This window comes from Globicephala melas, chromosome 10, assembly GCF_963455315.2.
Source record: "Globicephala melas chromosome 10, mGloMel1.2, whole genome shotgun sequence".
NCBI lineage: Eukaryota > Metazoa > Chordata > Mammalia > Artiodactyla > Delphinidae > Globicephala > Globicephala melas.
The window spans coordinates 25,527,383-25,555,336 of NC_083323.1; the positions used below are offsets into that span (position 1 = coordinate 25,527,383).

The 27,954-nt window shown below is 40.2% G+C and overlaps 1 protein-coding gene across 1 annotated transcript; it reads left to right on the forward strand.

Annotated features, from left to right (window-relative positions):
• Positions 1 to 27,954, forward strand: NDUFA12 (NADH:ubiquinone oxidoreductase subunit A12). The gene is made up of 4 exons (XM_030856377.3): positions 1 to 1,593; positions 2,374 to 2,456; positions 5,780 to 5,867; positions 27,678 to 27,954. The coding sequence occupies exons 1-4, from the start codon at positions 1,508 to 1,510 to the stop codon at positions 27,856 to 27,858; spliced, it is 438 nt and encodes a 145-aa protein (XP_030712237.1). The 5' UTR covers positions 1 to 1,507; the 3' UTR covers positions 27,859 to 27,954.

The following is a 27,954-nucleotide window of genomic DNA, read 5'->3' on the forward strand; positions in this document are numbered from 1 at the left end:
GAATACAGGGGATAGAGGAACACAGGGACACAATCAACAAAATCCAGACAGTGGAAACTCTACAGGAGAAATTACCAGTTTCTTTGTCAAATAAATTGGAAAGACAAAAAAAGGGGGTGGACAATAAGGGAATCCCATACGTTAAGAGAAATTTAAAAGAAAATCAACATACGGACCTTACTTGGACAAACTAAAAAAATTATGAAACGATTGGGGAAATTTGACCCTCCTCAGAGGATATTTCATATTAAGAAATTATTAATAATTTCTTAATATGAGGTGAGATAATGGTAATATTCTCACCTTAATATGAGGTGAGATAATGGTAATATTCTTATGTTTTTAAAACAGTTCTTAGATATATATTGGAATAATTCAGATAGAGGTTTTTTTAAACAGGAAAACAAGCCACAGTTCAACATAAAATAAATTCCAATGTGACATTGGATTTTGAGCAACTGATAGAATCTAAGAAAAGAAAATTTGATCCTAATATTTGGAGGTTTTTCTTTTGGGGTTGAAGATTTAGTAGCATAAAATTACATCTCTTCTCTGGGTCCAGTCTTATTTCTTGGTCCTCTCAAGAAATAATGTTGTGTTTCAATTTATAAAACTCTTTAGACAATTATGAAAACTTTCAGTTATGGATTAGAATATAAATCTTGACCTTTTTAAAGAAATGATATGGTAGACGAGTCTGGAAGAGCAAAGGATGGGATGAGGTGAAGGAAGTGACCATGTGCTAGGTTTCTCATCTCAAATAGTTGGCAATCAGAGACTTCCAAACTGATGGATCAAGAAATACAGGTTTTAAAGCATATTTAAAGTTGTAAAGTTAGCTGCTAGAAAATTATAAATAATAGGGTTCATTTCATTCCCTTTATTGTTTAAAAAATTTAAATATGCCTGGATTATTTTTCAAATACACTTTAAATATCTAAATTTTTAATTTTAAACTTGCAACTAAATCATTAAATACTTGAGAGTAGATATTTAATCTCGTACTTTTCTATTCCTCCTCCTCAGTCGCCTACCACAACGCTGGTGTCGAATGTGCTTACTTCTGAATGTGCAGTATCATTTCGTGCTTAATATTGAATTCCTTAATGGTATCTTGTTTCCAAAGAATCTTGGCTCTAGAAAGGATTTTTGGAGTAGTCAGGCAATCACTTTAGGTAAGGAAACTGAGGTCCCCAAAGGAGGAACCTTCACCTGGGAAAGCCTAGTTTAGGTGAGCTTTCCACTGCATGTCCTGCCTTCTAAATGCAATCTCTGAAAATTTTGCTTCGGAGGGAAATCAACAAACCGCACCTTTTCTGGAAAGCGGGAAGAGGCCTGACGGGGGAGCTCCAGACCTGCGCGCTCCAGACCCGCGCATGCGCAAAACCACTTCCGCGTGCTGTGCGTGCGAGGGAACCTTCTGTGGTCGGCTCCCTGCTGCTGAGTGGCCGCTTCCCCCCGGTGGGTTTTCCGCAGCGCGCCAGAGAGGCGGGGCCTGCGGGACGAGATGGAGTTGCTGCAGGTCCTGAAGCGCGGGCTGGAGCAGGTCAGCGGACACGGCGGCCTCCGCGGCTATCTACGGGTTTTCTTCAGGTAAGCGGCCAGAGCCATGCTCTTGGCCTCTGGGGCTGGACTTGCGCTGGCTGGTTTCTTGGAAAGTGGCCTGGGCTTGGGTCACCTTGGAGAATCCGCAGCTTTTCTCAAGGACAGCCGTTGCCCGCTTCCCCCGGGCCGAAGTCTCTGTCTAGGGGTCTCCCGGAGACAGGACCAAAGCCGGCTCTAGAGACAGAGCCATGACGTGGAGGCGAGAGCATATGGGCTGCACCCCTGCTCTGCTTCCTGGAGAGCAGTGAGCGTTGCCAAACACTCACTGCGTGACCTTGGGAAAGTTTTTTTTTTTCCTCCTTCGCTGGCCTTCACTTGCCTTCCATGTACTGTAAGGAGTTGAGCGAGGTGAGCACAGTGAAATACTTGAGCTTCCAGATTTCCTGAAGTTTTTTGCTAACTCCATTGCCTCATGGCCTAGGGATAGTAGATAAAAGTAGTCTTGTAATTTGACGATATTGCATCTATCTATTTAGTGTACTTTAGGCACATCAGTTAGGTCAGTTTCTCTTTTCTTGTGCTGTAATGGTACTAGGACAACAAGAGCAGGGATTCTAGAGCTCTTACCTGAAAGCTGATTCTCTGACAATGAGTGGCCGTGAATGTGGGGATGAACGCTAGAAGTATACAACCAGTGACCATACCCAGCACCTCCTCATTTTTCTAGCTGGCACAGCTGCCTATGTTTGTGAAAGTTGGCATTCTCACTTTATGTGTGTGTTATGAACAGTCTTCCTAAAATGTCTGTTTTCTTTTGGACATTCCCAGGGCAAATGATGTGAGGGTTGGCACATTAGTGGGGGAAGACAAATATGGAAACAAATACTACGAAGACAACAAGCAGTTTTTTGGTGAGTTCAGTATTTTTTGGTATAAATAATGGGAATGAGATTGGGATTTGATTTGACTTTGTTTTCTGTAATGTACAAGGAACTTTTACAAAGTACTTGTAAAAGGATGAAGAACTCAATAGAAAAAAGAAAAAGATAATTCACAGGAAAAGAAAACTAAATGACCAACAAAGGCATGAAAACGTGCTCATCTTCACTTTTTTTAAAAAGAATACATTATTTAAAAATTTTTTTTATTTTTATTGAAATATAGTTGATTTACAATGTTGTGTTAGTTTCAGGTGTACAGCAAAGTGATTCACTTTTTTAGTTCCTTTTTTTAATATTCTCTTCCATTATAGGTTATTACAACATATTGAGTATAGATATCTATGCTATACAGTAGGTCCTTTTTGGTTATCTGTTTTATATATAGTAGTGTGTATATTGTAATTACAGACTCCTGATTTATCCCTCTCATCCTCACTTGTAATTACAGAAATGCAGCTCAAAAAACAGCGTTATCTTTTTTCACCTATCAAATTTTGAAGTATTTGCCAATCTGATAAATTCCAACTGGGGAAATGCCATAAGAATATATGGATTAACATAGTCCTTTTGGAGGACAGTTGGTAAATTTTGTTAAAATTTACATTGTACATATCTTTTGTCCCAACACTTCTAGGAATTCACCTCAAATATTCTTGCAAAACAAAGACACCCATTGCAGCATTGTTTTAGTAATAAATTCTAAAAGCCACATTAGTTGTGCATCAATTGGATACTGATGAATTGTACATATTTTAGAATACTTCGTTGTATAGAAATATATCAAAGATATGTGTAACATGAAAAACTCTAGTTGCAGAACAATGTTTGATATCCTCACAGGGAGAAAATATATGCTTTTTTTAAAAAATAAATTTATTTATTTATTTTTGGCTGCTTTGGGTCTTCGTTGCTGCACATGGGCTTTCTCTAGTTGTGGGGAGTGGGGGTTACTCTTCATTGCGGTGCACAGGCTTCTCACTGTGGTGGCTTCTCTTGTGGAGCATGGACTCTAGGCACACGGGCTTCAGTAATTGTGGCACGTGGACTCAGTAGTTGTGACTCGCGGGCTCTAGAGTGCAGGCTCAGTAGTTGTGGTGCACAGGCTTAGTGGCTCCGCGGCACGTGGGATCTTCCCGGACCAGGGCTGGAAGCCATGTCCCCTGCATTGGCAGGTGGATTCTTAACTGCTGTGCCACGAGGGAAGTCCCCCACACCATTCTTTTTAATAGCAACACTCTATTCCACTGTATGGAAGAACCATTATTTTATCGAACAGTTTACTATTGGTAGACATTTACATTGCCTTCAACTTTTTATTATTAGAGACAGTGCTGCAGTGAACTTGCTTGTAACTATGTCTGCATTCAATTGTTTAAATATTCTAAAAATAAATTCCTATAAGTGGTATTGCTGAGTCTGAGTATGCACATTTAAAATTTATATATATATATATATAATGAGATTGTTGAAGCCCAGCTCTGTCATTATGGCCTAACTCTATGAAACCTTTCCCAAGGTTTCCTCCATCTGCCTTCATATTCCCCTGCCTCATAAGATTATAGTTTACTTTTAGTTTCTTATTCTCAAGATTGGTTTCTCTCATAAAAGAAACAAATCCTAGCTGAAATCTTTTCAATCTCTTTAATAGATAAGTTCATGTTTAAATAGTATTAGTCGATATTTTTTGATTATATGTTTACCTAGGAAAACTCTGTAAATGCAGATTACGTTTTGCTTATTGGCTTAAAATTCATTACAGGGATGAATTCTGTATTCCCTCTGTGGGGATGAAGGCAATGAAGAAGAGATGGAAGGAATTAATGTGTATTATGTACTTACGTGCCCAGTACTGAACTAGTTGTGTGTGTGAGATATTTAATTTTCATAGCAACCTTAAGATGTAGGTATAATCATCCACTTTTTTAAAAAAAATTATTTTATTTATTTATTTATTTTTGGCTGCATTGGGTCTTCGTTGCTGTGTACAGGCTTTCTCTAGTTGCGGCGAATGGGGGCTACTCTTCGTTGTGGTGCACAGGCTTCTCATTGTGGTGGCTTCTTCTGTTGTGGAGCACAGGCTCTAGGCGCGTGGGCTTCAGTAGTTGTAGCACGTGGGCTCAGTAGTTGTGGCATGCAGGCTGTAGAGCGCAGGCTCAGTAGTTGTGACGCACGAGCCTCGGTGCTCTGCAACATGTGGGATCTTCCCTGACCGGGGTTTGAACCCATGTCCCACACATTGGCAGGCAGATTCTCAACCACTGCGCCACCAGGGAAGCCCTAATCATACACTTTTAATAGGTAAAGAGACTGAGTCTCATAAAACTTGCCTAATATACACTGATAATAAGTGACAGTCTTGTATAGTGCAGGGAACTCTACTCAGTACTCTGTAATGGCCTATATGGGAAAAGAACCTAAAAAAGAGTGGATATATGTATAAGTGATTCACTTTGTTGTACACCTGAAACTAACACAACATTAAATCAACTACACCACAATAAAAATTAAAAAAAAGAAAAAGTGACATTCTTCATTAAAATCCAGGTCTTTGCCTAACAGTTTTGTAAATTGTGGTTATGCTCTCAACTATTTCATAGAAATTTTTTATATTTTTTTTCTTTTTTTTATTTTCTTCTTTGTTTCTTTTTTATTTTATTTTATTTTATTTATTTATTTATTTTTTTCACAGAAATTTTTTAAAGAATGCAGCATACTGTTTTGATAACATGAGATGTTCTGCTTATCTAACCATCATATATAGTGTTTGCTTATTATGTAATAATCACCAGTTTCCGAAAGGATCTCGTGGTTTGTTTAAAAATATTTATATGGAAACATATAATTGAAGTGTGATTGCTGTGAATACATTTCTCCTGCCCCAGTCTTAGGAGGAGCACTTTTTCTCCTGAATACCCAGAACAGCTGGAAACATATTCCCTCCCCTTCCCTCTCTGATACCCCCTTGGAGGGGGAGCTGGGGGAGAAGTAAGGGTTCTCCACCATGAAAGGGCTGAGCCCTACCCACAGAGTGAGTCTCAGTCCCCATGCAGGGGTTTTGCTGAGGCGGCCACTAGGTTGTTGATAAAAGCTTGCCATACACTTCCTGGAGTTTCCCTTCAGTAATACACCCAGGGCTCTAGTTCTCTAACATTTCTTTTATGTAAGAGCATATAAAAGTCTTTTCTTAATAAAAAAGGTTGTCTTCTTTGATGTTACGCAATTATAATTTTTTAAAAAGGTGGTTTTTATTTCCTCACATCTCTTCTAAACTACATTTTGATCTTTCCATCCAGGCCGTCACCGATGGGTTATATATACTACTGAAATGAATGGCAAAAACACATTCTGGGATGTGGATGGAAGCATGGTGCCCCCTGAATGGTGAGCTATATCAACATTTTATTTTATTTCACTTGGCAATATTTGTTTCATTACACAAATATTTGTTGTATATCTATTATTAAGTTATTCTTAAGTTAATTCTTAAGTTAACTTATTCTTAAGTTAATGTTGTTCTGAAAACATCTGTCCCAATTGCGATGGCTGCATGATTAGTTACCCTAAAACTTAGTACCTTAAAACAACAATAAGTATTTATTTCATAGTTTTTGTGGGTCAGGAATTCAGACAAGCCACATCAGGGATGGCTTATCTCTGCTCCAGGATGTCTGAGGCTTCAAGTAGAAGACTCAAAGGCTGGATAGTAGAATCATCTTGTTACTGAATTATGTCCTGTGGACCCTGATTTAGATGGACACAGCACAAGCTTTACTCAGTGGCCAAAGAATGGAGAAGTGGGAACTATGTTCACAGATCAACTTCTCGCCCAGGTGGCAAGAGGGATTTAATTTTATAGAGTAAAGACAAAGGGAGGAGGAGTGAGGCTAGTGATAGGGAGGCAGATGCATTAGTCTACCGGGAAGGGCAGGGCTCCCCACAACCTCAGGGTGTGGGGTGCCACTCCCTTTTGATCCTTTTTTGGTCTTTAATGTCTGGTCATGGCTGCCAGTAGGTGTGTCATATAATATGCTAATGTAGAAAAAATCAGTGTATTATCAGACTCTGGGTCTGTTGGAAGTCAGATTCATTGGCTGGTGCCATCTGGTTCCATCTGGGTTTTTGTTTGTAGCTTCCTTTCTTATCTCTGGACCCTTTAACTGAAGGATTCATATTCTCTCCTGCTAGAGGCAGGGGTGAGGTGGAGGGGGGTGGCAGGTTTTGAACAAGGACACTCCTGCCAGAGGTGGGGGTTGGAGGGTTTGAGCAAAGACCTGGAGCAGCTCTGGCAACGGTCTGAAGGTGTGTTCACTCGGTGTCTGGCAGTTGGTGCTGGCTGTTTAGCTGGGGGCATGGCTGGGGTGTTGGATTGGAACACCCTCCGGTAGCCTGAGCCTGCTCAGGCAAATGCTCTGAGACCAGGCAGAAGCCATGTGGCCTTATCTGACTCAGTCTTGGAAATCATCCAGTACTGAGTCCGCATTCCCTTGATCAAGGCAATTAGAAAACTCTGCCCATGTTCAGCCAGAGACGTTACAGACTATCTCTTGATGGAGGGGTGTCACCAATCATATTATATGTTGGGATATATAATAGTGTGTCTGTCTTTGAGGGAAAACAGTGTGCTGTAGTATCACCTGGCCATAGTGAAGAGAAAGGCTCAAAGAACTCTGGCTCTGATCTTATTTGGCAGTTTGACTTAAAGCATTAATTCCTTAACCTCTCTGGAGCTTGGATTTCTCATCTGTAAATTGAGAGCCCCCAAATTCCTTAGGTCTGTAAAAACTGTGATTTTTAATATGCCTATCTTGAAATGAAATTTTAAATGCTCTTACTTGAATTACCAAATTTTTAATAAACTATTTCAAAGCAAGTATTTATATCTGTTTCACAGGTTGTTGATTGATACACATTTAAACTCTAGAGAGCCTTTCTAGTTGGTCTAGAAAATCTCACACAAAAAAACTAAAAATAAGTATCAGGTTAGCTGTGATATTTTATTTTAGTTGAACTTGATCATCAGAAATAGTTTTGTGTTCTATTGAGTAGAAACTAGGATAATCTCAGAGTATTCACTTTCATTCTGAAGGCTCAAGTAGAAATCCAGGCATGTAACATAAGTGAGGGAAGTACAGATGTGAGACAGTTGGGGCTATTGGGGACTGTATTGAACTGAAAAGCACATACGCCATCAAAGAGGGCAGAGGCCCTGTTCACTCTCTCTAGTTCCATCAGGTAAGAATTCAGCGAAGGGTTCCTACATATGATTTTTCAAGAGAAAGTGGAAATCTGTATTTCTTTGTGAGACTTGTTGTTTTTAAATGTTTATTTTAAAGAATTTGTCAGTTTAAATACAGCACTGTCCAATAGCACTTACCGTGATGATGGAAATGTTCTATATCTGTGCTGTCCAATAGGGTAGCCACCAACCCCACGTGGCCCAGAGCACTTTGAAATGTGGGTAATGCAACTAAGGAAGTGAATTTATTTTATTTAAATTGAATAGGCTGGGCTTCCCTGGTGGCGCAGTGGTTAAGAATCCACCTGCCAATGCAGGGGACATGGGTTCAAGCCCTGGTCCAGGCAGATACCACATGCTGCGGAGCAGCTAAGCCCGTGCGCCACAGCTACTGAGCCTGCGATCTAGAGCCCCCGAGCCACAACTACTTAGCCTGCGTGCCACAACTACTGAAGCCCGCGCGCCTAGAGCCTGTGCTCTGCAGTAAGAGAAGCCACCGCAATGAGAAGCACGCGCACTGCAACAAAGAGTAGCCCCCGCTCGCTGCAACTAGAGGAAGACTGCGCGCAGCAATGAAGACCCAGCACAGCCAAAAATAAATAATGATTAATTAATTAAATCTATAAAAAATTAAATTAAAAGGATAAATTGAATAGGCTACTTGATTGGACAGAATAATTTTTTAAAATAGTATGTGAGCTAAGCAAAATATGTTTGTAAGATTTCGCCTACCTCTGGTCCACTACTTGGACTAATTAGAAGCATTTACTCATACTCATGTCGGTGATGTAGTTTTTTTTTAAAGGGCGTATGTTTTTTTTTTAAAGATGTTGGGAGTAGGAGTTTATTAATTAATTTATGTATTTTTGCTGTGTTGCGTCTTCGTTTCTGTGCGAGGGCTTTCTCTAGTTGTGGCAAGCAGGGGCCACTCTTCATCACGGTGCGCAGGCGTCTCACTATTGCAGCCTCTCTTGTTGCAGAGCACAGGCTCCAGATGCGCAGGCTCAGTAGTTGTGGCTCACGGACCTAGTTGCTCCGCGGCATGTAGGATCCCCCCGGACCAGGGCTCGAACCCGTGTCCCCTGCATTAGCAGGCAGATTCTCAACCACTGCACCACCAGGGAAGCCCGGTGATGTAGTTTGAAGACCACAGTATTGGATTCTGTCTTTAATAAAACTCATTGGCTCTTAACATGAGAAAGCAGCACTGATGTTACATTTGAGGCTGGATTTTTGTGCTCTTTTTAATGGGAAATAATAACCTATGGTCTGTTAAAATCTGAGGAGCTGTGATTTTAGGTTTGGAGCTGTCTGCTTTCTCGAAGGGGCATTCTGTATATACGTTGGCACTGTTTGAGACCAAGATCTCAAAGTGGAGTGTTGGCTTTAGGAGGCGAGGTATCCTGCTAGTTTTCATTTGTTTGGTTGTTTTGGGGGAGGAGTTGGTCCTAAGAGCGTGTGGAAGGCCTGTGGGCTGCCATGTTCAGACTGATGGCCATCTCCTTCAAAGCACCCATCTAGATTGGGGGCTGGGGGAGGGAAAATTATGTGGGCTGAAACACATTTTCAACTATTAACTAGTTAAAAATCTGAAATGATAAAAGTACTATGCAGCCAAGTAAGTCCTTTTATATATAAGATCTGAGATCACATAAAAAAAGAAGCTGAAAGCTGTAGAAGATAACATCACCTGCTGGGGTGATGCCTGAGGGCAGTTGAGGATACAAAGCTGAGTTTCTTTGTGGAGTGGAGCCCCCTAAGGTCTGAGTACCTTTGATGACCCTTGCTTGTAAGGGAAGCTTAAAGGCTTGTGATGAGTCTCTGTAGGGAGAAGTGGTTCGGATAAGCTCAGCTGTTTGTTTCTCAGAACTCCCTTTGCTGAGTGAGTGCAATACATTGTAGAATTCTAACCTTACCTTTGATTTGATCCATGAATACATTTGAAGTTGGGTTGATTTATCTTTTATTAGAGAGCCAGGTATTATCTTACATATAGAGTAATGAATTACAAATACAATTTGTCATCTTTATTCATTTACATAATTATTGTGTACCTACCAGGTGCCAAGAACTATTTTGGGCACTGGGGATACAACAGTGAGTAAAACAAAGTCCTTGCTCTCATGAAGGGAAGCAGAAAAACAAATGTGTTATATATTTTAGGCAACAGTAAATGCAAGGAATTCATAAAGGGATAAAGAGCAGTGGCCCTCTCTTGTAGGGGAGGTGGCTGTTTTATATAGGCGTTAGGGAAGGTTTCTTTGAGGGACTGACATTTGAAGAGGGGAGGAGTGGGGGGTGGGGGATGAAGAGCCCCAGGCAGCAGAAACCACCGGTGCAAAAGTCCTGTGTGTTTGAGATGTATTGCTTGTATTCATAGAACAGCAATATGGCCAGTTTGGCTGGAATGGAATGTGTGAGGGGAAGATGTCAGGAAATGAGGTAGGAGAAATAGCTAGGGCTTTCAATAGCTACATCTACATGTAGATCTTGTAAACCATGGCTAGATCCGTTGGCTTTTTTTCTAAAGTTCTCTGGAAGTCACTGGAAGGTTAGGTAGGATGTGACCTGTTTTACAATTTTTTTAAAATCTCAAACTTTTTGAAAAGTTACAAGTATTTGAATCATTTCAGAGTTGCGAAAATGATGTCATATCATGGCTGAATACTTTAGAGTGTAATTCCTACAGCCAAGGACATTCTTCTACATAACCACAATATAACCATCGAAGTTAGGAAATTAACAGTGATACACCACTGCTGTCTAACCATCAGACCCTCTTCAAGTTTCATCAGTTGTCCCAGCAGTGTCTTTATAGCAAGGGAATCTGGTCATGCATTTTATGTGGACCTCATTTCTCTCTAGCTTCTTTCACCATGGTTTGGTTCCTCAGCTTTTCCTTGATTTTTATGATCGTAACACTTTGGAAAATTACAGGCCAGTGGTGTTGTAGAATGTCCCTCGGTATAGATTTGCAGTGTTTCCTCATGACCAGATGGAGGCTATGCATCTTTGGCAGGAATGTCACAGAAGCAGTGTCAGATTCGTCTTGTTGTGTTCTATTAAATGGCATCTAGTTTTGATTTATCTCGTTACTGAAAATTTCTATCACTTGATTAGGGTGTGTGCGCCAGATTTCTCCATTCTAAAGTTACTCATTTTCCCTTTACAGTTAATTGGCATTTTGTGGGGAGATACTTTGAGGTTATGCAACTATCCAGTTACTCGTCAAACTTTATTTATATCAATATGAATTGTCATTTTAATCAATGTGTTGTAATCCATTACTATAATTCGTTATTTTATTGCTCAAATTGAACTCAGTTTGACCAGTGGGAACCCTTTCAGTCTGCATTTGGGGTCCTTTTGAAAGATCCCCCTCATTCTTGGAGCACTTTCTTGCTTTCTGACAAAAGGTGTTCCAGGTTCATCTTATATTTTCCCTGCCCCACCCATGAAAACAGCCATTTCTCTGAGGAGCCCTGTGTTTGTTTTATTTTCTTGCTTGCTATTTTTCAGTAGAGAATAGTATTTAGAAACTAATATCTGAGTGCAAGGTATGTTCATTTCTGTTGGGACATCTCAGTGGACAAGCTCAGATGGCTGTAATGATTGTGTGTGTACATTTCTATTTCTATATCTCTCTTTTTCACCTTATATATTGAAAACCATAAGTTGACAGCAATGCCACTGAATCCAGTCCAACACTGCAGGTTATGTTCTAGTTTTCTCCCTTTCTGTATATGTATCTGTTTCTCTTTTATTTAAGAGTTACTTATTTGATGAATTCCACTGTAGGTAACAAAGTTCCCATTGCTGCCTTCCCACCTCCCCACCACTGGCCTCCCTTCTTACCTCACTTTGCCTCCAGCACCCCACATCAGCTTGCCACACCCCTCCCCCCATTCAGGCTCTGTCACCTTACTGGGCTGTTGCCACACACCTCGTGGCACCCCCCATGCCATGCAAAGACAGATGCCTACCTTGATTGGCCCCACCTAATGGCTCTTGGACTCTGATTTAAATGTTTACAGCATCTCTGTGATTGCTGTGAATAGAGGAAGGGAGCCTTGTGGAAGTAGGCTGATTACTTAGGGAACTATTTATGTAGTTGTCTGGGCCAGCTCCATCCAGAGATGTTGGAAGTTGGATAAGGTGTCAGTAATGTAGGTTGTGAGATTTGGAATTGTATCAGTTGTCCACTACTGTGTAATAGATTTTTTAAATTTAGTTTAAAACAATAAACATTATCTCACCATTTCTGTGGGTAAGGAATTTGAGTACAGCTTAGCTGGATGCTTCTGGCTTAGAATCTCACAAGGCTACAAAGAAGATATCATCTGGGGCTGCAGTCATCTCGAGGTTTGAATTTGGAAGGATCCACTGTCAAACTCATTCACATGTCTGCAGACAGACCTCAGGAAACTTGCTTCTGAGAACACTCACGTGGGCCTTTCCACAAGGCCACCTCATGACATGACAGCTGGCTTTCCCAGAGTTACAATCTGAAAGTGAATGACAGAGAGCACCCTGGATGGAAGCCACAGTCTTTTTAAACCTAATCTCAGAAGCGACATCCCACGCTGCTGCTGTATTCTGTTTGTTAGAAATGAGTCAGTAAGTCTAGCCCATACTCGAGAGGGGATTACACAAGGGTGTGAACACCAGGAGGATGTCGTCATTGGAGGCTGTCTTAGAGGCTGCCTACCGCAGAGACATATTTTGAAGTAAGATGGACTCAACAGGATTTGCTGATGGTTTGGATTTTGAGAGAAGAGGGTAACTTCAGTGTTTTTGGCCTGAACTATTTGTGGCACATTTACTGAGAAGAGGAAGAGCAGGCAGGATGGGGGAAGCAGAATGGAAGGGGTAATCAAGAGTTCTCTCCGAGATGCCTGTTAGACAACCAAGTGAACGTGGTGGGTAGACAGTTGAAAACACTAGTCCAGAGGTCAGAATAGAGGTTGGTGCTAGAGATGGGACTTGAAATGAGATTTCACCTAGTGTAGTGTGCAGTGTTCGTAAATCATCTGTAAAAGGTTTGAGAGAATCTGATCTTCAGTTAAATGTTACCCTGGAAACCAGATGAGATTGTATCAATCATTGCTGGATAAAACTGATTCCTGACTGGTAAACTGCATCTAGATTGAGAGGATTTATAAATGCCTGATGAGTTAGCTATGTTTGGGCTTCCCTGTCTTGCTGCTCTTAGAACTAGCTTGGCCCTTGTGGCAATGGCAATCCTGAAGCCACGCCCATAGAGTTGTTGTTAGTAGAGATGTTAGCTTTTGTGGACATGAAGCTTTTAAGTCAGGGCAGCTCCTGCACCTGCCTGATGTGGCTCTCATCTCCCTTGAGCCTGTGCTCTGTCATCTAGGGAGTCAAAGAAAATAGCTCCTGGATGGCTAGGTGGGCTGTCACCTGCATGAACTACTGCAAAGTCTCCCAGTGAGAGGAACACCTGATGCTTCCCAGCTGGCAAGCTGTGGTTCCTGTCCTCTGTCCTTCTGAGTTTTCTGGTGCCCAGTGTGGCCTATGATGGTCTTTGAGTCTGTTCAGTAGCTACATAGTCTCACCTGGGGAAGGCTTTCTCTTCAGAGCCATCAGTGTTTTTGGTAGAACAAGGGAATATCTTTAATGAACTTCTGGGGCTCACGTAACGTTCCCTGATCTTGTGGGAACATTAGAAATCTTGTGGGTTTGTCTGTTTTGTCTCAAGGCTTTCATTTTCTTTGAATGTGTCAGCAGTCGGTAAAGCTGTTAGGTCTACCAATAGATAAACAAAAAGTATTCATGGTGGTGCAAATGTCTGGGATGGGCAGGGGAGCTACACAAACCTTGAAAATAAAAAATTAAAAAAAATTATTGCCTAGAACCTAGGACAGCACCCAGCTTACATATAGTTCATTCCATTAAATGAATATTTATTGAGCACCCCACTATGTGTCAGGCATTGATGGGTTTATATATTCATAGTAGTGAACAAAATATATGATCCTCTCTTGGAGTTTATAGTCACTTTAATGAATACTAACTGGTAGACTAATACTATACTATAACTTAGTGTCTGTTATTTTTCTTTGTTATAGTCCCTTCAATTTCTTCATTTATGGGGTCAGCAATGAGATTTTAATTTCTTCTTATTTAACTTGATTGAATAGAATACTCAAAGTATTTCAGTAGATTACAAGTACTATTTTATACCACTTTTTTTTTTTTTTTTTTTTTTGCTGTACGCGGGCCTCTCACTGTTGTGGCCTCTCCCGTTGCGGAGCACAGGCTCCGGACGCGCAGGCTCAGTGGCCATGGCCCACGGGCACAGCCGCTCTGCGGCATGCGGGATCCTCCCGGACCGGGGCACAAAGCCGTGTCCCCTGCGTCGGCAGGCGGACTCTCAACCACTGCGCCACCAGGGAAGCCTGAAACAAAGTTTTTTGTGTGTGTGGTTTGGAGTGTTGGAACTCTGAAATCCTTTGAACCAAGTTAAAAAAAACCATGGCTCGCCTGGATTTTTCTTTACCGTGTATGTACTTTTTTCCCACTTGGTGGCACCTTCTGTTCATTTTAAGTAATATGTCTTTCCTTCCTCCGTGTAGTGCACTAGTCTCACCTCATATATTAATTTTTCTTATTAAAATTAATGTTTAAAATACTCAAGTAATGCATAAGTACTTTTTTTAAAAAATTACAGCATATGTTAAGAAGTTTTTGCTTTTTTTTTTTACAGAACTTAATTTTGCCCTTGAAGATTTTTCCAGTGCCATGGTGACATTGATAACGGTTTTTCTCTTGTAGGGTTAATTTATTTATTTATTTATTTATTTATTTTTTTTTTAACATCTTTATTGGAGCATAATTGCTTTACAATGGTATGTTAGTTTCAGCTTCACAACAAAATGAATCAGTTATATATATACATATGTTCCCATATCTCTTCCCGCTTGCGTCACCCTCCCTCCCACCCTCCCTATCCCACCCCTCCAGGCGGTCACACAGCACCGAGCTGATCTCCCTGTGCTATGCGGCTGCTTCCCACTAGCTATCTACCTTACGTTTGGTAGTGTATACATGTCCATGCCTCTTTATTGCTTTGTCACCGTTTACCCTTCCCCCTCCCCATAGCCTCAAGTCCATTCTCTAGTAAGTCTGTGTCTTTATTCCTGTTTCACCCCTAGGTTTTTCATGACATTTTTTTTTTCTTAAATTCCATATATATGTGTTAGCATACGGGTCTCTTGCAGACAGCAAATATATGGGTCTTGTTTTTGTATCCATTCAGCCAATCTGTGTCTTTTGGTGGGAGCATTTAGTCCATTTACATTTACGGTAATTATCGATATGTGTGTTCCCATTCCCATTTTCTTAATTGTTTTGGGTTTGTTATTGTAGGTCTTTTCCTTCTTTTGTGTTTCTTGCCTAGAGAAGTTCCTTTAGCAGTTGTTGTAGAGCTGGTTTGGTGGTGCTGAACTCTCTCAGCTTTTGCTTGTCTCTAAAGGTTTTAATTTCTCCATCAAATCTGAATGAGATCCTTGCTGGGTAGAGTAATCTTGGTTGCAGGTTTTTCTCCTTCAACACTTTCAATATGTCCTGCCACTCCCTTCTGGCTTGCAGAGTTTCTGCTGAAAGATCAGCTGTTAACCTTATGGGGATTCCCTTGTGTGTTATTTGTTGTTTTTCCCTTGCTGCTTTTAATATGTTTTCTTTGTATTTAATTTTTGACAGTTTGATTAATATGTGTCTTGGCGTATTTCTCCTTGGATTTATCCTGTATGGGACTCTCTGTGCTTCCTGGACTTGATTAACTATTTCCTTTCCCATATTAGGGAAGTTTTCAACTATAATCTCTTCAAATATTTTCTCAGTCCCTTTCTTTTTCTCTTCTTCTTCTGGAACCCCTATAATTCGAATGTTGGTACGTTTAATGTTGTCCCAGAGGTCTCTGAGACTGTCCTCAGTTCTTTTCATTCTTTTTTCTTTATTCTGCTCTGCAGTAGTTATTTCCACTATTTTATCTTCCAGGTCACTTATCCGTTCTTCTGCCTCAGTTATTCTGCTATTGATCCCATCTAGAGTACTTTTAATTTCATTTATTGTGTTGTTCATCGTTGCTTGTTTCATCTTTAGTTCTTCTAGGTCCTTGTTAACTGATTCTTGCATTTTGTCCATTCTATTGTCCATTCTATCTCCAAGATTTCGGATCAACCTTACTATCATTATTTTGAATTCTTTTTCAGGTAGACTGCCTATTTCCTCTTCATTTGTTAGGTCTGATGGGTTTTTATCTTGCTCCTTCATCTGCGGTGTGTTTTTCTGTCTTTTCATTTTGCTTATCCTACTGTGTTTGGGGTCTCCTTTTTTGCAGGCTGAAGGTTCGTAGTTCCTGTTGTTTTTTGTGTCTGTCCCCAGTGGCTAAGGTTGGTTCAGTGGGTTGTGTAGGCTTCCTGGTGGAGGGTACTAGTGCCTGTGTTCTGGTGGATGAGGCTAGATCTTGTCTTTCTGGTGGGCAGGTCCACGTCTGGTGGTGTGTTTTGGGGTGTCTGTAGACTTATTATGATTTTGGGCCGCCTCTCTGCTAATGGGTGGGGTTGTGTTCCTGTCTTGCTAGTTGTTTGGCATAGGATGTCCAGCACTGTAGCTTGCTGGTCGTTGAGTGAAGCTGGGTGCTGGCGTTGAGATGGAGATCTCTCGGAAATTTTTGCTGTTTGATATTATGTGCAGCTGGGAGGTCTCTTGTGGATCAGTGTCCTGAAGTTGGCTCTCCCACCTCAGAGGCACAGCACTGACTCCTGGCTGCAGCACCAAGAGCCTTTCATCCACAGGGCTCCTTAATTTGGGATGATTCGTTGTCTATTCAGGTATTCCACAGATGCAGGGTACATCAAGTTGATTGTGGAGCTTTAATCCGCTGCTTCTGATGCTGCTGGGAGAGATTTCCCTTTCTCTTCTTTGTTCTCACAGCTCCCAGGGGCTCAGCTTTGGATTTAGCCCCGCCTGTGCGTGTAGGTCGCCGGAGGGCGTCTGTTCTTTGCTCAGACAGGACGGGGTTAAAGGAGCCGCTGATTCGGAGGCTCTGGGTCACTCAGGCCCGGGGGTAGGGAGGGGCACGGAGTGTGGGGCGGGCCTGCGGCGGCAGAGGCCGGGGAGAAGTTGCAGCCTGAGGCGCGCCTGTGCGTTCTCCCGGGGGAGTTGTCCCTGGATCCCGGGACCCTGGCAGTGGCGGGCTGCACAGGCTCCCCGGAAGGGCGTGTGGCTAGTGACCTGTGTTCGCACACAGGCCTCCCGGTGGCGGCAGCAGCGGCCCTAGCGTCTCATGTCTGTCTCTGGGCTCCGCACTTTTAGCCGCGGCTCGCGCCCGTCCCTGGAGCTCTCTCAAGCAGCGTTCTTAATCCCCTCTCCTCGTGCACCAGGAAACAAAGAGGGACGTAAAAGTCTCTTGCCTCTTCGGCAGTTCCAGACTTCTCCCCGGACTCTCTCCCGGCCAGCCGCGGCGCACTAACGCCCTGCAGGCTGTGTTCACGCCGCCAACCTCAGTCCTCTCCCGCGCTCCGACAAAAGCCGGAGCCTCAGCTCCCAGTCCCGCCCGCCCCGGCGGGCGAGCAGACAAGCCTCTCGGCTGGCGAGTTCCGGTCGGCCCGATCCTCTGCGCTGGAATCTGTCCGCTTTGTCCTCCGCACCCCTGTTGCTGTGCTCTCCTCCGCGGCTCCCAAGCTCCCCCACTCCGCCTCCCGAAGCCTCCACCCGCGAAGGGGCTTCCTAGTGTGTGGACACTTTTCCTCCTTCACAGCTCTCTCCCGCTGGTGCAGGACCCGTCCCTATCCTTTTGTCTCTGTTTAGTTTTTTCTTTTGCCCTACCCAGGTACGTGGGGGGTTTCTTGCCTTTTGGGAGGTCTGAGGTCTTCTGCCAGCGTTCAGTAGATGCTCTGTAGGAGTTGTTCCATGCGTAGATGTATTTCTGGTGTATCTGTGGGGAGGAACGTGATCTCCGCGTCTTACTCTTCCGCCATCTTCCCCTTGTAGGGTTAATTTATTTAGGATACTTAACATCGTTGTGGTCAGCTTTTTTTTAGTTGACAATATGTTCTAGAAGCCTTGTAGAGGAATAAGGTGGCAGATGAGGAGGATTACTTGGAGGTGACAGAGAAGAATCAAGGATGATTCTTAGATTTGGGGCTTGAGAGGTTGGGTAGATGGTGGTACCATTCATTCAGATGGGAAGACTGGGAGAAGGGTAGGTTGTGAGGGTGGAGGGTAGGAATCAGAAGCTTCTTTTTTGGGTGTACTAAGTTTGAGATACCTGTCGGAAATCCAAATGAATGGTTGTGTTAAGTAAACAGCAGGATAGATAAATCTGGAGCTTAGGACAGGTCAAGCCAGCAAAGAAGAATAGTAGCTACTAGCAAAGTAAGAAGGAAGGCAAGAGAGGTTAGCATTTCAACAAACATGGGAAGTCTAACTATTGATGTTTGCTGAGAGGTTAAGTAAGATAAGGACAGAGAAGTGTCCACATGGATTTGGCAATATGAACTTCATCGAATCTAAATGGAATCTGTTCTTGAAAAAAATGTGGAGAGATCAGAAAAGTTTCAAAGAATCTGTCAGGGGGCAGGGATAATCCATATACACCCCTAAGAGGCAACCACTGTCAACATTCGGCGTATTTCCTTTAGTCCTTTTAAATAAATTTTTGTGTAGTTGTTGTGTTCATAATCAGTCAGTTTTATTTTCTGCTTTTTCTGTAGATAATATAAGCGATCTTCCGTGCTATTAAAACAGTCCTTATAAACATCATTAAAATATGTTTTCTGATTATAAAAATGTACAGTTGTTATAGAAAACTTGGAAAATCCAGAGAAATACAAGGTACAAACAAAAATAAACTCTAATTCCTTGGCCAAGAAATAAGCACTGTTAACATTTGTTCACTGATTCAACAAATACCTGAGTGTCTGCTTTTGAGTAGAGAAGGAATGTTTTTAAAGGTTCACAGTGTAGAGAACAGGTTATAGTTTATTGGTCACACCTTCTTTAGAAGAAGGTTTGTGATTAGAAATAACTATATATAGATATATGTGTGTATACATATGTATTTCTTTATTATACACAATATTTTGTTTCTCTTCCCCTTCCCCTCACTTAATATATCACAGATGTTTTCCCCATTTCACTTCATATTCTACTTGTCAGTTTGAGTGTTTTAGTATCTTAGGGGCTTTGTATATAGACAGGATTAATGGCAGTTTGGGTTTAAAATGAATATTCTATTTACTATAGCTGCAAATTTTAAAACACAGTTGTTCTTAAGCTTTGAGATTCTGTTTATAAATAGGATAACAAGATTAGTAAATTGAGTATTTTTGCAGAAAGATAAAGAGCAATCATAGTCTCTTGTTCTTTGGTGAATGTTTGATAAACTTTAATGGAAAGGATTAAATTCTCCTAAAGAGTTATCTCCATTTGCAAGTTTAGTTAATTACATCCCTTTAAGCATTTTAGGGCACATTTATAAATGTAATATATTTGATTTTTTAAATATCTTCAAATGCCCAGTGTAGGTAGATTAATGAACCTATCAAGCAAAATGTCCCTAAGCCCTTAAATGACTCTTGTTTATGCAAGCCAAAAATTTAAGGGTCCTCCTCAACTCTTTCTCTAATAACCAGCCTATCAGCATGTTCTTTCTGCTTTACTTTCTGAATATATCCCATGCTTGATATACCTGTGGCTGTTACCCCAGTCCAAACCACAGTAATCTCTTGCCTGGACTTCTACAACTGCCCAACTGGTTTGCTTACATTCTTACAATACACCAGTATTCCCAACATACTAAGTGATTAGGGTGATTATTTTAAAATGTAACTCGCATCACATCAAACCTCTGCTCAGAACTCTCCACTGGCTTTCCATCATGGTGAGAGTTAAAATTCCGACTCCTTACATGGTCTGCAAGGAGTTGGAATGTGATCCTGGCCCTTCCAGGTCTGCGTACACTGCCCTGTTCACTGCCCTGCTAACTTTTTTTTTTTTTTTTTGCCCTGCTAACTTTTGACTTATTAGCCACATCGGTCTGCTGGCTTTTCCTCGAGCGGTGAGCACACTCCCACCTCGGTCACTTTGCACTAGCTATTTCCCCAGGTGTGGCATGGCTCATGCTCAGACTGCCTGGCTAAAAGAGCCCTGTCCTTCTCTCACACTGTGTCCCCTTCCCCTGCTCTCGTTTTTTCCTTGGTAGCACTTATCTCTGCCTGGCATTTTATTGCGTAGTATTTAATTTATTGTTTCTCCAACTACCATACTTCTTGATGGTAAGAACTTTGTTCACTGTTGTGTTGCTAACGCCTAAACCAGTGTCTAGCACATGGTAGTTGCTCAGTAAATATTTGTTGAATAAAAGGGGACATACTGTTTTACTTGAAACAACTGTTATTTTGCTTTTGGGATACAGTAATTTTATTTGCTTCTGGTAGCTGATCCAAAAATGGTATGTCTTGTCACTTCTTTTATAGCTTTTGTATGAATTTGAAGCTCATATTTACCTTTAAATTCCACTCGAACTTCAACCCGGCCTTTTTAATACCTTGTCCCACTGAATTGTATCTTATAGTCTTTTAAAATATTATTTTCCTAAATAAATGGCCATCTCTCAATGCCAGAGAATATTGTCTTCTTCCCCTTGATGTATCTGCTTAATCTACCCTTTTTCAGGTAGTAGGTGTTGTGTAAAATACTCTGATTTGAATTAAAATGAGTGTTATTCAGTACAATGTGTTGCAAGCTTCTTTTCAAAATAGATCCTTCCTAATATTTATTTTCTGCTCCAGAAAATCAGAATATAAGAGGCTATGTTCTAAGAAACTATAAACTGCATGTTTAAGTAGATATTCCTGTGTTACAGAATGTTACTTTATAACCTTTCTCTTTTAAAATGTGCTAATTATAAGCAGAAGACAAGATTGTTTTGATTTTTAAAATTCAGCTTTTGTTTAACACATTTCACTTACTATTCAGTGCTTCTGATTCTAACATTTTACAAAGATGAGTTGTTGGAAAATTTTATACCTGGAGTGTGGAAATAAACTATGTATTACTTTTGGTGAACAAGGAACTACTCTTGATTCCAATTTCCAGAATAAATCTGTATTGTGTTCACAGGTTAGCAATTTATTTTTGGCCATCCAGTGGGTTGGCCAAAAAGTTTGTTTGGGTTTTTCCATAAGATGTTATATATGTAATATATGCTAGAGATAGTCATATAGAAAAATTTGAGGTTTCTAGATTTAAAAAAAACAGTTTGAACCTTTTCTATGTAACTGTAGTGAATGACGTTTGTGCGGTGGAATTGACGTAGGAAAAATTTCCATTAAGGTAGACTGAGAGAAACAGTCTACCTGCTACTAAAACATTTAGTACTTTAAAGAGAGTGATTTTTTTTTTTAAGTGATGGCTTAAAGTGGGATGAAATGAGGTTAGAAGTAGAAGAACCTACTTAGAGTCTCAAATAAATGACAGATGAATTGAGCAGGATTTTAAAACCATCTCTAGTTGTTTTGAATTAGAAGGACTTTTCTTTCTAATAGCTTTGTTTTATCTTACAAAGTAGTACATGTTTATTACAGAAAATTCAGAAAATAACAAAGCAAATAAAAGTAACCTATTATCCTACCACACCAAGATAAACTACTGTTAATATTTTGATACATATTCTTTCCATCTCCTCTTTTCCTATGCATATGTATCCCTTGTTTTTGTTTTTCATGTAAGTGGGTTACTTTTTGAAGAAGTAGCCCAGTTTTGAATCCTAGCATCACTATCATGGGCAAGTTATTTAGACTCTCGGTGCTCTAGTTTCCTCATTTATTAAATTGGGATAATAACATCTGTCTCATAGAGTTAAGAATTAAATGAGTTAGTATTTGTAAAGTGTTTAGAACAGTGCCCATGACTTATAAATGCTATTTAGTATCATTAAGTAAATTAACTAAATAACCTGCTTTTTAAGCTTAACATATGGTGAGCATTTTCTCAAGTCATAAAATATTCTCTGTAACGTAATATTTAATGAGGCTTTAATATTCTGTCATGTGGATGTGCCCTGAGTTATTTAAGTATTCCCTATATTATTCTTGGTTTTGTTCTTTCCATGTTTTCTCTGTTATATATAAAGCTTTGGTCAGCATCCTTGTATGTAAGCCTGTTCCCACACATCCTTATTTCCTTATGGCAGATTCCTACAAGTAAAATTGCTGCATCCAGAAGTGTACGTGTTGTATAAGTGTTTGGTACCTACTGCCAAATTACCTTCAATTTACATTCTCAGGGTAAATACATTCAGCTGTATATGAGTTGGATTTCTCTGTAACTTCACAAATACTGGGTATTATTATTATTTGTTAAAATCTTTGCCAGTTTAGCAAGTAAAAAGTTATATCTTGTTTTCATTTGTATTTCCTTGATTAAACTTCCTTTTTGTTGTTTGCCATTTTTACTTTTTCTTTTTATGACTTATCTTTTAACACCTTTTATCTATTTTTCTATTGGATGTTTGACTTTTTCTTTCTGATTTGTAATGATAGATGAACTACTTTTCTGTATGTTACAAATATTTCCCTGTTTCTTTTATTTTTTAATCTTGTTTTCAGAGTTTTAGTACATAAACACTTCAATTTTTATGTAGTAAAATTACCATTTTTTTCTTTATGGCTTTGGCCTTTGATATTAAGCTTAGAAAATGGTCCTTCATATTCTATAAATATCAATATATCTTATGAATATAAATATTCACACATTTGTATCAGTGCACTATTAATCTGTCTGCAATCTATCCTGATATATGGCTGGGGAAACCTAATAATTTTTTTCAACAAAATTAATTATCCTAGCATAATTTGTTGAGAAATGTTTACTTTCCCCAATGATTTGAAATGCCAAACTTACCTTATATATCCTTTAGTCTGGGGGATTTTTTTCTGTTTTATTATTGTACTTTTGTACCAAAATCTTGGTACAAAATTTTTGTGCCAATTTTTATACCATTCTAATGTTTGTGACTTTAATGTCTGGTAATACTGGCCTTCCTGATTGTTGTGAGTTTTCAGAATGTTCTTAAGATAGACGTGCAGCTGATCCTTAGAATTATAATTGTCAAACCCTATTGAGATTTTGATTCAGATTGCATTTAATTAAAAAGAATAATTACTGAGCTAACAAAGTTTGAGTTGGCTATCTTGTAATGAACTGTCTTTGGTTTTTATTGCATTAAGTGTATCAGTCTTATCCTGTGGTTAGATGGATCTCAGGATTTTGACAGATATTTAAGTGCTATCATAATCCCAACCAGTTTTCATCTATTAATTGTAATTAAGGTCCTGATCAAAATATTCTCTTCAGCCATTGGGAAACTGTGTTCAAGCCTCAGTGTGTAACATACATGCTGTGGGACCTTGGGAAAGTCATTTCAATTCTGTTTCCACAATTTTAAAATATGAAATACTTAGTATTAAATAAGTGACTGAGTGATATGCATGAGAATGTTTCGTAAACTAAAGTGGGATGGAGTAATAATAGTTTTAGTATAATGAATATTTTTACATCAAAAAACAATCTGGAGCGGGGTTTTTTTTTTAGTCTATTACATTTTTTGAAAAATTGAAAAATCTTTAGTATTTCTTGGCTCAGTAATGTTAAGTGAAACCATCTGAAACATGAACATAGGAGCCAGCCTTGATTCCCAAAATTAATAATGTATACTATCCAAGGAAAAAATTCAAAACTGCCTATATTTTTGTTGTTGTTCGTTGTTATTTGTTAATGTTTTATTTCTGGAAATTTTCTGAAAGGGAAAATTAAACTTTTATCTTTGTTATTAATATCCATCTTAAAGACTGTTTTCATTTGCAGTGATTTTTTATTTTTTATTCTTAAAATTTTATTTATTTATTTTTGGCTGTGTTAGGTCTTTGTTGCTGCGCGCAGGCTTCCTCTAGTTGTGGTGAGTGGGGGGCTACTCTTCATCATAGTGCGTGAGCTTCTCATTGTCGTGGCTTCTCTTGTTGCAGAGCATGGGCTCTAGGTGCGTGGACTTCAGTAGTTGTGGCACGCAGGCTCAGTAGTTGTGGCTCATGGGCTCTAGAGCGCAGCCTCAGTAGTTGTGGCGTATGGGCTTAGTTGCTCCACGGCATGTGGGATCTTCCTGGACCAGGGATCCAACCCATGTCCCCTGCATTGGCAGGCGGATTCTTAACCACTGCACCACCAGGGAAGTCCCTACAGTGATTTTTTTAAAATATATTTTATATGGTATATATTTTTATTTCTTAAATTTCCTATTAGGCTGTTTAATTCTTTCTTCACAAATAAATCGCTCCATTTTGTACTTTGAATGGCTAACAACCTCAAACTTAAGTGAAGTAGTATATTTTCAAAGAAGGGGAAAGTATTCTTTTCCTCTTCCTTTCCACAGTTTTTCCTCGTATATAACTGAGAATTAGATCAGCCACTTATGGGATTTATTTCCATTTGAGTTGTGTTGTAATTGTGATTTAATATTTTTGTTATTAAAGATATTTTGAGGGCTTCCCTGGTGGCGCAGTGGTTGAGAATCTGCCTGCTGATGCAGGGGACACGGGTTGGAGCCCTGGTCTGGGAGGATCCCACATGCTATGGAGCAACTAGGCCTGTGAGCCACAACTACTGAGCCTGCGCGTCTGGAGCTTGTGCTCTGCAACAAGAGAGGCCTCTACAGCGAGAGGCCCGCGCACCGCAATGAAGAGTGGCCCCCGCTTGCCACAACTAGAGAAAGCCCTCGCACAGAAACGAAGACCCAACACAGCAAAAATAAATTAATTAATTAATAAACTCCTACCCCCAACATCTTCTTTAAAAAAAAAATTCAAGCCTTCTCTCTTAAAAAAAAAAAAAAAAAAGATATTATTTTGAGGACTTCCCTGGTGGTGCAGTGGTTAAGAATCCGCCTGCCAATGCAAGGGACATGGGTTGGATCCCTGGTCCAGGAAGATCCCACATGCCGTGGAGCAACTAAGCCCATACGCCACAACTACTGAGGCTGCGCTCTAGAGCCCACGAGCCACAATTACTGAGCCTGCGTGCCACAACTACTGAAGCCCATGTGCCTAGAGCCTGTGCTCCTCAACAAGAGAAGCCACTGCAATGAGAAGCCCTCATACTGCAACAAATACCCAACACAGCCAAAAATAAATAAACTAATTTAAAAAAAAAAGATTTTGACACACTTGAATGTATTTGAGTACTGAGTTTTTTCCAAAGTGTAATCTATTTTCATTATATTTATCTCTTTAGTATTTATAACTTTTTGCCTTTCCGCCAGTCTCCTTATTTGTAGTCACGCTGACTTTATCAAGTTTAAGTAATTTTATATTTTGTCCTGTAAGATAATAACAGTGATATAAAATTGAAGTGGGTCTGATGCCAGCTCAACACAGTTTTCTAGACAATACTCTTAGTCCATTAGCATCTTTAATTAATTGGAAGAAAAATGACCCAGATGAAAACCTGTTTTACAAAAACTCTGGTGTGGAAATCTAAAAGGTATTATTTCTTTAGGCTTTATTTAATAATATAACAGAAGGGTTATATTAGCCTAGCATACTATAAACATTTTCTTATTTTATAGTTTCTTATTCTAACATAATGAGAATAAATTGCTGTTTAGTCATTCCCTAACTCTGGCCAGTAGCCTTACTGGATGAATATTTTCAGATTTTATGTGTTGGTGGTAAAAAATTTCTTTCTTTCTTTCTTTCTTTCTTTCTTTCTTTTTTTCTTTCTTTCTTTCTTTTCTTTCTTTCTTTCTTGCCATGCCATGCAGCTTGCAGGATCTTAGTTCCCCAACCAGGTATTGAACCAGGCAATGAAAGCACTGAGTCCTAACCACTGGACCACCAGAGAATTTCCCCTCTTTTAGTTTCCTTGAACGTTTTCTATTTCTCCATGAGCTCTCAGTTAAGTAACTAAATAGGCTTATGAAAGCTTTGGACTGTGGTTCCTTAAATATTTTAACTTTCAGGAATCTCGATGGCAATTATTTGAATACAAATCTTCTTTAGTTACTTAAGCTGACTCAAATGGCAAAAGTTAAATATTTCTTCTATGCCTGAACTTACACAAAGCCCCTTGATAAATAAGAGCCTTGGTTTTGACAGCTAATCCCGCCTTCGAGTAGCTCGTGGAGCCTGTCTCGCCACCACTGCCTCGCTAGGTTTCAGAGCTCATGTTAGTAGTTGTTTATTGGTCCAGGTTACTTTTCACTAATCCAGTTTCCTTTGGAGGATGTAAGAGAGAAACCAGCCTAGTGTGTACAGACTTCTTCATTCTTTATTGTGTTAGCTGATCATGATATAATTATCTTTAGACACAAATATAGCAACAGTAATAATATTTTATCTCTACTCTCATAGGTCTTAGCCAATTACCTAGCTATATCTATCAATTACTGTTAGCAAATATTCTTTTTTTTTTTTTGCAGTACGCGGGCTTCTCACTGTTGTGGCCTCTCCCGCCGCGGAGCACAGGCTCCGGACGTGCAGGCTCAGCGGCCGTGGCTCATGGGCCCAGCCTCTCCGCGGCATGTGGGATCCTCCCGGACCGGGGCACAAACCCATGTGCCCTGCATTGGCAGGTGGACTCTCAACCACTATGCCACCAGGGAAGCCCTGTTAGCAAATATTCTTAAACTTACATAGTATCATAAATTTTTCTCATTAGCTTTAGTCTTAGTTATTTTACTGAAACTTGCCCCTTCCTCTGTAGCTGGGCAATCCTCCACCCCCCCTTTTTTTTTTCTTGGAACTGCAATTCTGTGCCTGTCACCTCATTCCCTTTTCCCATAGGGTCATCTTTGTCTTGTGAGCTCTGAGTCTTGTTATGAATTCTCTCTCCCCTTCCTTTCCCTTATAAATTCAGCTTGGCTTTCTGCTCAGTTCTACTCTTTGTCCCTTGGACTTTGATTCTTTCTTTTCTCTGTTATTAGAGAGACAGTTCTCTATACTCCAAGGAAACGCCTTGCTTTCTTCTTTAGGCCAGATTTCTGGCACCTCCAAGCAAACATCTTTTGACGAACACTTGAAGCTGAAACACTCATGAACTTTGGGCTGTGATTTAATAATTTTATTATAACAAACTGTATGTCCTCCAGTGTTCTTTTAAGATGCATGCAGAGACCCTCTTCTTCAGCAGGAGCCTCATAGGTTTCAAACTAGAGCTTCATGAACCAGAGCATCCTGAAACTCCGGAATCAGCCTCTAGCATCTAACAGTAATACTGTACGTCATCAGTTCTAAAATACATTTGTTTTTATTGTTTTTGTTTTTTGCTGTACGTGGGCCTCTCACTGTTGTGGCCTCTCCCGTTGCGGAGCACAGGCTCTGGACATGCAGGCTCAGCCGCCATGGCTCACAGGCCCAGCCGCTCCGCGGCATGTGGGATCTTCCCAGATCGGGGCATGAACCCGCGTCCCCTGCATCGGCAGGTGGACTCTCAACCACTGCGCCACCAGGGAAGACCTAAAATACATTTTTATGCGTAAAATTAGGATACATGTTATAATCAATAGTGTCATAGTTTAGTTAGCAGGATTTTTTCTTTCTTAGAGATACATAAAATAATGGTGTATCTTAAAATGGATGGTGTCCTAGATTTGATGAAATACAATAATTATAACAGCAATAGCTAACATTTGTTGAGTACCTACTATGCACAAGAATTTTTCTAGGTGCTTTATGTGTATTGTCTCATTTAATCCTTACACCATTCTTAGTAAGAATGTTCAGATGAAAAAACCCAGGCGTAGAAAAGTTCAGCTAGTTAGTGATGGAGCTGAGATTTGAGCTCAAGCAACACAGTAGCTCGAGAACTGCTCTCTTAACCCTCCTCCCACTATACTATGCTGCCTGTTCATAATTGTCTTTTTTTCCCTCTTTAAGGCATCGTTGGCTTCACTCTATGACTGATGATCCTCCAACAACAAAACCACCTACTGCTCGTAAATTCATCTGGACAAACCATAAATTCAACGTGAGTGGCACTCCACAACAATACGTACCTTATTCCACCACTAGAAAGAAGATTCAGGAGTGGGTCCCACCTTCAACACCTTACAAGTAAAGACAAGGAAAAACAATTTACATGTAAAATATGGGGCTTTTCCTGTAATTGTACTTCTGCTGCTTGCTGTTAACTTGATTAAAGTTATTTGATTAA

Coding starts and splice junctions, on each gene's coding strand:
- NDUFA12 (XM_030856377.3), top strand. CDS start 1,508: ATGGAGTTGCTGCAGGTCCTGAAGCGCGGGCTGGAGCAGGTCAGCGGA. Junction 1,594..2,373: donor TATCTACGGGTTTTCTTCAG/GTAAGCGGCCAG, acceptor GGACATTCCCAG/GGCAAATGATGTGAGGGTTG. Junction 5,868..27,677: donor AGCATGGTGCCCCCTGAATG/GTGAGCTATATC, acceptor TCCCTCTTTAAG/GCATCGTTGGCTTCACTCTA.